Raw genomic sequence first — 9,092 nt, forward strand, 5'->3', positions numbered from 1 at the left:
GGTCGGATGGCCTTTCGTGTGTGTTGCAATAGGCCCCCCTGCTCCCGACATGGTGTTTGATGAAGGAGCTTAATACTCCGATAAATTCTCATTCTTGTAATCGTCCTCTTTTGAACGGGGCCTGATAGTGATATATTCTGGAGAAAGGGGAGTGGTAGGTATTGGAGTGATTGGAGTGCTAGCCCTCTTCTCGCGAGGATATGTCGGCTGGGAAATGGGCGATTTAGGGACACTGTTGTTTCCCCGGGCACTGCGAGGATAAATTGTTTCGTACATAGGTGATTGGGGATTGCCGTTTTTGCCATCGCTCCGCGGGTAAATAACCTTGTAGACTGGAGAAAGGCAGGTATTGACATCCTTGGCGCTGATAGGATATATGGTTTTGTAAATAGGAGATACTAATCCTTTGGCGAGGTCGACGGATGATGACTTCGTTCCTTTGCGCAAGTTTGAAGTGTCTGTGGATATCCTGAGGCCATGCTGCCTGGACCGGGCTTGGGAGAGTTTTTTCAATAAAGGCTGGAAGTCGCCGCATGACTCTGAATCTGATTCACTACACACGGTAGTGGCAAACGGCATGGTTATGATGACAAAAACTGATGAACAAAACTGGAATAGAAAAATATAACTCAAAAATGTATTGTGAGAAATGGATGTATCAAAATTAACTGTTTGGATTCAAGTCTAAAACAATATCTCGATCGGAGGCATCCATGGCCAATTTATCCCCCGTTTTCATCTCTATCAGAGCAAGAGGAGAACGCTTGTCTCCTGCGATTCTCCCGATGATAAGTTGACACGGCGTCTAAATCGGATTCCGAAATGTAGATAGAGCCATAATTAGCCAGAGATCTATCGCTACCTCACGTAAAAATAAAATGTTTCATAAAGCTGCCTGATCGCGTTGTTAGACAGGACGCAAATACAAATTCCATGATTATGGAAGCGGCAGATGAAACCGACGGCACCGTAGCTTCATGATTTCATGCAAGCTCTATTGAATCATGAGAGCTAAGAAAAAAAGTCCAGATACATATGTAGCTAGAGGGGGTGGTTGAAACATTTTCTGAATGCGGCGGTTCTCTATAGCCGCGCATTTGGAAACACCTGAAAGTATAAATCTCTTTCAGAAAGGGAAATTTAATCATCACCCTGTCTCCGGCCAGCCAAAACCACTGAAACAGCAGCAGTTGAAACAGGAGCTTGGTGTATTTAGGTCGATTTGGCGCCCAGCGCCAAACTATACCCATAAATAGAAATCAACAGACGGGTGCAATTCCTTGTGGGATAGTATGCGGGGTAGTGATTCAGATATATATCAGTTTGAGGGAATGATTGGACCTTGATCCCCAGGCCAGCAGGAGGCGATAGTAGTAGATAAGAACGTCCATCCGCTGGATGTTATTGAGGATTGTTGTCGCATATAAATATTAGGAGGCTTAAACCTGCCAACGTGGAGGTCTAACGGAATAATATTTATCCACCCGGCTTCATGATTCGGCTGAGTAAGCACTGGTATGATGCTTGGCGCTTGACGTCATTCCCGGCTGGAAGTCCTGAAAGAAATATTCGAACAAAATGACCAAGTAAACTGCTGCAACAAAAAGAAAAGAGATCTAGCAGTAGAGATGCCATGTGAATTCCGTTCACCTTGTTTCCTTTGAACTAACCACACCAGTTCCTTTCGGCTGGAAAACATATTCTCCTGGAAGACGGCTAGGGAGCACATCTCTGCATAGGGATAACGTATAGGACGACAACACTGGGCAATGCGCGGGAAGGGACGCTGAATGCGGACAGTCGAGGCTGCTGGAGGGGCTACTAGGCTTGATAGCCAAAATCCTGACTGTTGGCATATCGAGCTTGAACATCAGCGGGCCATTGTTGGCGCTCCACTCATCATAATAATCATCGATAGAGCTAGTTCCACCGGATTGGGGACACCCCTGCTGGACAATGTCGCTGAATAGGGTGACTTCGCTTGAGTCGTGGGAATTCCACCCATCTTCATTCCACCAGCGGGAGAGGCCCTGTCAAGAGCATGCAGATAGCCATGCACCCCTTGAAAATGCAGGGGGTAACGATAGATTTCCAAATTCAAGCACCCTGCTCATTCCTGTTTCCAGGGGGTCGCAAAATGCGGTTATGCGAAAGCTGAATTTTAACCCAGCTGCCGGACCAGCATGGACACATGCAGGCGTGGACAGCGAGGATGACCAAGAGTGCGGGCGAAGCCAACCCTCCGTATCGGATGAAGACAGCGCCCTGATTCTCAGTGATGGAGACTGGGAGCCAGACACTCTAGCTGCCTTTGAGGTGCCGAAATGGAAACGCGTCGGTACGTTATTCTTCTACAGTTTTATCTACTCATTGCTCCTTGTGCGCGTGTATCTATATTACCCAATGAGGTATAGCTAACGAGTGTATAACCGGACAGCTCAAGTTTTCGTGGCTGTACTGTATTGCGTTCTGTCAGCCGGTGTGATATTTGGATATGCCGCTCTTAAGCCAATTCTTATAGAAGAAGGGGTGTATAGAAATCGATGCACCAATGAAGAGTTGGAGAATGGGGAAAGACTCTGCTACAATCAAGATCTCAGGTTCGTCAATTTCCAGCTTCTTCACTTTCTAGAATACAAAACTCACTACGTTTGACATAAGATTAAACTTCATGTTCACTCTTGCGGCGGTTGCAACGAACATATGTGCTCTTCCAGCGGGCACCATCCTCGATACGTTCGGTCCACGTTTCAGCAGTAGTGTCGGGAGTATCTTCATCGCATCAGGATCTCTTTGCCTCAGTCTCGCCTCTTTGTTGCCATTCGATACATATATCGCCGGCTATTTTCTTTTGGCCATTGGCGGCCCATTCGTGTTCATACCTGCATTCCAACTATCTAACACGTTCCCAGCACACTCTGGCCTTATTTTAGCAATACTTACAGGTGCTTTCGATTCATCAAGCGCCCTGTTCTTACTCTTCCGCATTATCCATGGAGGGTTTTTCACATTACGCAACTTATTTCTTCTTTACCTTATTGTTCCCACCTTTATCTTCATCTCTCAGATCCTCCTCATGCCATCAGCCTCTTACAAAACAGCCGGCGAACTGATACAGCAAGTCGATGATGTTATTGCTGAACATACCGCGGACATTTCAGAGGACGGTGCAGTTATCTCTCCAGAACAGGAACAACAACTCAAAAACCGAACTGCAAAGCGAAAAAATATAATATCAAACGTCCTGGAGCTGCTAGGCTCCAACGACCCACCGAACATCACCACCTCCCCCTCAAAGCCCCCACGCGCACCAAAACCACCCAATGACGCCCACAAACCAGACAGCATCTGGGGTGCCCTCCATATGGCCTCAGCCCTCCAGCAAGCCCGCTCTCCCTACTTCATCCTGATGAGCATCTTCACTGCCCTCCAAATGCTTCGCGTAAACTACTTCATCGCCACAATAGACATACAATACGAGTATCTGCTCTCCTCCACCCAACTCGCAAAACACGTAAACTCGCTCTTCGACATCTCCTTGCCAGCGGCCGGCATCGTCGCCATCCCTTTCGTCGGCCTTATCCTCGATCGAACAAGCACAGTCACAATCCTAGCCACGCTCGTCGGCTACTCGACCCTCATCGGCATCCTGGGCTGCATCCCCCATAGCCTCTCCGCCGCGTATGCGAATATCATCCTCTTCGCCCTCTACAGACCCTTCTACTACTCCTCCATATCCGACTTTGCAGCCAAGGTCTTCGGCTTCCAGACCTTCGGCAAGGTATATGGGCTCATGATATGTCTTGCGGGGCTGGGGAATTTCCTGCAGGTGCCCCTGGATGTCTTGACGCTGAAGCTGTTTCGGCACAACCCGATTCCAATGAATATTTTGCTGACGATTGTGGTGTTTGTGGCGGGGGGGTTGTTGGTTTTGTTTGTCTGGTGGCAGGGGAGGGAGCGGATGGGGATCGTTGATGTTATTGTTGAGAATGGGGAGCTCGGAGAGCAGCTACGCGGTGGTGTTCCGGGTGATCATAGAAATAAAGATAGTAATCGTAATGTTCGGAAGCGTAGTTCAGGGAACGAAACTCAGAACCATGCCTATATTCGTGAAGATCGTTATGGCGAGTGGGGTGAGAGAGATCGACTGGTCGCAGGCTCTCGTTCGGGGGGTGTCAATGGCAATACGCGTGCGTATGGGGCTATAATGGATGGTTGATTCTATTTAATTCTGCGTTTATCGAGGGGTTTTGTGACATGGCGCCTTCTGTCCACTGAGACATGGGTGTCAACCTACCTTGGAGCTGCTTGGATTTGCTATTATATATGTCACTGTCTCCGCTACTATACCGCTGTAGATATGTGTAAATATTTCTGCCACATTTTTTGGATGGAAAGCGTTAAATATATGTCTATGCATGTTTGATGCTTGGGTGAATGAGATTTCGCTCCCTGCTCTACAGATTTGTGAAACGGACCAAACTCAACGATGACGTTAAGAGTTAAATGAGCTTATTTCCTCACCGTGAATTCCATAGCTTTCGGAAGTTTTATATTAATGTTATTTTATTTTATTTTATTTTATTTTTTTTGGAAATTTCTTCAGGTCTCTCTGGATATTGCTAAAGAAGATAAACGATATATATCACAATTGATTTATGAAGCAACAGGAACAAAAGGTAGATAGATATTCATTCAACCTCTAACAACTGGTACTTTCCCCCCTCCCCACGCGGGCCCTCATATTCCTCCAGCGCCCTCTCCACCGCCTCCATGAACCCCAGAACCTTCTCTTCCTCCCACCTCCTCCCAACAATCTGCACCGCAGTAGGCAATCCATGCATTTTCTCCGAATCGTAATGCTTCCACGCACCCCGCGCAACCGCGTTATCCGCCCCAGCCACCTTCAATACGCGCTTATATGCATTCCGCTTCTGGCTGGCATTCTTTGTTGGCGACGGTTCGATCGCGTCAGCGATCCTATCCACGCGGCTGACAGGCATCACACCGCAGGAGTAATCGAGCAGATTCCAGAGGAAGGTGTAGCCGCAGGACGAAACGGCGTCTTTCATAGCGCCGTGTGGTAAAGCGGGAGTCGCATTGGCGGGACACAGGATGAAGTCGTAGCTTTGCTCTGGTGAGCTCCACCATTTGTGCCAGGTGGTACGGAAGGCTTCGCGTTGGGCAACGAGCTTCCATAGTTCGGCACTACTCTTGTGGCCGAAGTCCTTGAGTAGGTAGGCCCAGGTGCTGTCGCGTTTGATGTAGCGGACGTAGAGGTAGTAAATGTAACGGAGGGGCCGAGGGAGTTGGGCGTATTTGGTTAGTTTTGCGGCGCCGGGATCGCTATATTCTCCAGCAAGGAAGTGGGAGTTAAAGGTCACGCAGCCGTCGGAGTTTAAGAGGAGCGAGGCGAGGCGAAGACCGATGAGCGGGCTGGCGGTTGCTGGCGTTGTGATGTTGATGAGGATGTGGCCAGCGGCGGAGAGGGCAGAGGCGGTAGTGTCGATGGCATGTGCGATGGCAGGCGTGGGTGGGACGACTCCTATTTCTGTTGTTGATATTATAATACGAATTATTCCAAAGGTCATCACTGGGGGCAAATACCATCAGACTTCATAACTCCAATCTTCAATTTCTTTGACCTTGCGTCCTTCTCCATCTCGTCTCTCCACGAAATTGGATGGACAGAATTATCGTATTTCCATGGCTGCATGCCAATGACTGCACGAGTGAAATATGTCAAATCATTCAGCGTTCGTGCCATTGGGCTAAAGACACTCGGAACCCCTTCCTGTCCTGCCATGCTAGTGTTGATGCCAGCCTTTGGCCACCGACCAGTGCTGCAACGCAGGGAGTATATCCCACTCCATGCTGCAGGTACACGGACAGATCCAGCAACGTCCGAACCGATACCTATCCGCCCACCCAATGCGAGTAGCGCGGCTTCACCTCCAGTAGAGCCGCCGGGGGAATACTGAGGGACATGGGGGTTCAAACATGGGCCCCATACGGGATTATCAGATTCAAAAGATAATAACGTCACTGGCAAATTAGTTTTTGCATATGGAATTGCACCTAGAATGGATGTTAGCCTGGAGAACCAACATTGCTCATGCCTGCCTTTCCTCCATGCCGGGAAAAAAAAAAAAAAAAAAAAAAAAAAAAAAAAAAAATACAAAAGCTGTTACATACCCGCATCCTTTAATAACCGCACAACCCCTCCATCCTCTTGATATGGCTTATTCGCAAGCCGAGCGTAGCCCAAGCTGATATCAAAGCCTTTAACTTGCAATGAATCCTTTAATGAGACAGGAATACCCGCCAGGGGACCCTTGGGATTTATCTCTGATTTCGCCCACTCTTCAGCTTCTGGCAGCAGCAGTTCTGTTATGCAGTTTGTCTTCTCCTGCGCTTTCACTGCAACCTTGCCGTAAGTCTGTAGGATCTGGATTGGCGAGACGATACCCTTGTGCACATCTTGGACCAGCTCCTCAATGGGCTTATCGATTACGGATCTGTCGAAGGCAGTGAATGCAGAATGGTAGGCAGCTGGAAGACTGGCTATGCGCTGTGCGCGTTGCTCTCTTTTAAGGTTTCTGGTAGAGTTGATCAAGTTAGTTCCAAGCAGGGAAGTTCTCGGGATGCGGGGTAGGACGGCTACCTTTATTCGTCGCTGATGGAAGTACTCAAAGGGGGCCAACATGGCTACTGTCCACAGTGAGGTTATATACTATTATATAAAACAAAGTGTGCAAGTAACGGGGACGAAGACGAGGGGAGGATTATAATACAGAGCTGCGAGCACAAGTGGACGTTGTGGATGAAGGAAGCCCCGGATGATTGCGATGCGGGGAGACAGAGCTATTTGTAGGGCGGCGGCTAATTGGGGCGCTAGGAAGCGCCACCTTCGCCGCTGGTTGGCTGGCTTTGCCGAGAATGGGCCGCCCCCGCATTTGGGGAAGAAATTGAAAAACGCAGTTGCATTCAGATGTACTGTACTAGTATTGTCAATTATATTGCATCTGCAGGAAGTTCGAAAACAGGTACATGTATCTAGGTAGGATGTACATACACTATACGTGTGCAGTACAAGTACAAGTACAGTGTGATATTGATAATCTGGGACAGTTCCTTGTTCCTGAACTTTGTTCTAAACTTTGCCCTGGCTCGCTGAGAACAGAGCTGGGTTAAATACGGGTTAACACTGTAATTGACCCTTTTGCTACACAGATTGAGGGAGGTCTTCTGTATAAGGGCACAAGTGCTACCTGTTATGTCCAGCCAGGTTCGCCAGCCATATTAACCACCTGCATGGGCCCCCATCCGCCTGATACTTTTACTTTTTACAGGAATGGTCCCCACGCCTCGGATTTTAACCATGCATCTATCTCGCTAGGGACTTATGCGACATGCTCTATCCTTGCGCAAAGAGGTGATCAAATATCGAGTCACAAATAAACAGCCAAAGACTACCAATATACTAGGCTCAATCTCCTCATTTCTAGAAGATGGGAGATCCTGCTTTTCTGCAACGGAGCAGAATGGATGGATTCAACAACCATTTTCAGGGGGCTGCAAGGATAATCACAGAACATCATGTTATCCCGACAAACTGCATCCCAACTGCGGTTTGTTTGTGATTCCCGACTCAGCGCTTATGTCAAAACCCACAAAAGAAGAATCAACACAAAAATAGGAGAGCTTCTAAACCCCAGTTGTGTCCTTCAATTCTCTCATCCTGTATCATCACAAAGTCTGCCATGAGACAACACTGGCTTGTCTTTCATCCCTTCAAGGCAGTGACAAAGCCCAATCCTCCTCAAAGGACACTCCCAAGATGGAAGACGCGATACCCCTCCCCGTCGGCTACGATACTGTCTGCGGGAAAATCTCCTTGACTGCTGGGTACGAGAAGCACAAGGCAATCTTCCCTCCCAAGGTAGAGGCTGTTCGTGTTCTTGGGAACATGCATGATCCAGTCAAGGGCGCTCACCCGCGCAATGTCGGACGCTCCTCCATGCTCGCCGGGATCCCCTACTACGTATTCGGTCAGGTAGCCAATGTTTCAACCGATGGTTACGCCTTTGGGACCGTTTCCAATGCAGTGGCCAGGGCACTTGAGCCGTTGACCGACCCTCTTCCCACCACGTACGTGTCCGTCGAGCGGAACGGCTTCATTCACCCGTTTCTCGGGTTGACTGAAAACGAGGTGAAATATCAGCATGACACTGGCATGCACATTATCATTTCGATCCAAGGAGGTATCTGTGAGGGGGAGCTGGGGAGTGGAAAGGGATGCGTCTGGTTTCAGAAGTTGATCCGCGAGAAGAAGGACGGGGTTACCGTTCGTAACTATTACCAGGGAACCGGCGTGGCGCCTGTGAAGGTCGATGGCGTGACCGGCGAGCTGCTCAACAAACGCGTCTTTGGCGAGGATGTCCTTTTCGAAAAACATGAACCCGCATTTGGTACTTTCTGTTCCGCCGTTGATAACCAGTGGTACTACCTATGGGGCAGGTACTGCGAGGACATCTATCTCGCTAGAGTTTCGCTTCTCCACCCTTTCGAAAGGGATTACTACCAGTTCTGGAACGGGTATTCATTCACTGGGAATATCAAGATGATAGCCCCAGTGCTGACGGGATATTCCCACGGGACAATCTATAAGACCCAGCTCTTTGGCCACACCTATAAGTGGGCATTCATCGGCAGCACTGACTGGGAGGATTCCGCTGTGATGATGGGCGCTGCCAACGATCCACAGGGGCCCTTTGAAATCACCCAAGTCGCCAGTGGAGAAAAGCTGCGAGAGACCGGAACGTTTGCTGGTTGTGTTTACGCTCATCCATGGGCTTACGACGAGTCCCTTGGCGAGATTTTTGTGAGCTGGCGTGAGCAATGGCCTGGCGGGATCATTGGGGCAAAAGTCCAATTGCAAATGCGTGAGTAGATAGATAAACGCGATTTAACTGGTATTTGTATGTAAATTACCAGAGAAATCCTAACTTTGTTTTCAAAGTCCATCAGGGAGCCTTCTGGAAAGATATCTCCCTCGACAGCCTCCAGAGTAAGTCATCAGAAGGTCTGAA

General features: G+C 48.7%; 3 protein-coding genes across 3 annotated transcripts; 2 read left to right on the top strand and 1 right to left on the bottom strand.

The window, feature by feature from the left end:
• Positions 1-1,956: 1,956 nt before the first annotated feature.
• On the top strand, positions 1,957-4,219 carry HCAG_04460 (conserved hypothetical protein; the record flags this gene model as incomplete). The annotated part of the gene is made up of 3 exons (XM_001540570.1): positions 1,957-2,338; positions 2,438-2,600; positions 2,662-4,219. The coding sequence occupies 3 exons, from the start codon at positions 1,957-1,959 to the stop codon at positions 4,217-4,219; spliced, it is 2,103 nt and encodes a 700-aa protein (XP_001540620.1).
• Positions 4,220-4,691: 472 nt separating this feature from the next.
• Positions 4,692-6,706, bottom strand: HCAG_04461 (conserved hypothetical protein; the record flags this gene model as incomplete). The annotated part of the gene is made up of 4 exons (XM_001540571.1): positions 4,692-5,551; positions 5,608-5,977; positions 6,014-6,078; positions 6,196-6,706. 4 exons carry the CDS (start codon positions 6,704-6,706, stop codon positions 4,692-4,694), a joined length of 1,806 nt encoding a protein of 601 aa, XP_001540621.1.
• A 1,134-nt stretch (positions 6,707-7,840) lies between these two features.
• Positions 7,841-9,074, top strand: HCAG_04462 (predicted protein; the record flags this gene model as incomplete). Its single annotated transcript, XM_001540572.1, has 2 exons — positions 7,841-8,945; positions 9,031-9,074. 2 exons carry the CDS (start codon positions 7,841-7,843, stop codon positions 9,072-9,074), a joined length of 1,149 nt encoding a protein of 382 aa, XP_001540622.1.
• Positions 9,075-9,092: the final 18 nt, after the last annotated feature.

The sequence above is a fragment of the Histoplasma capsulatum genome, genomic scaffold, assembly GCF_000149585.1.
Source record: "Histoplasma capsulatum NAm1 scaffold_4 genomic scaffold, whole genome shotgun sequence".
Lineage (NCBI taxonomy): Eukaryota > Fungi > Ascomycota > Eurotiomycetes > Onygenales > Ajellomycetaceae > Histoplasma > Histoplasma mississippiense.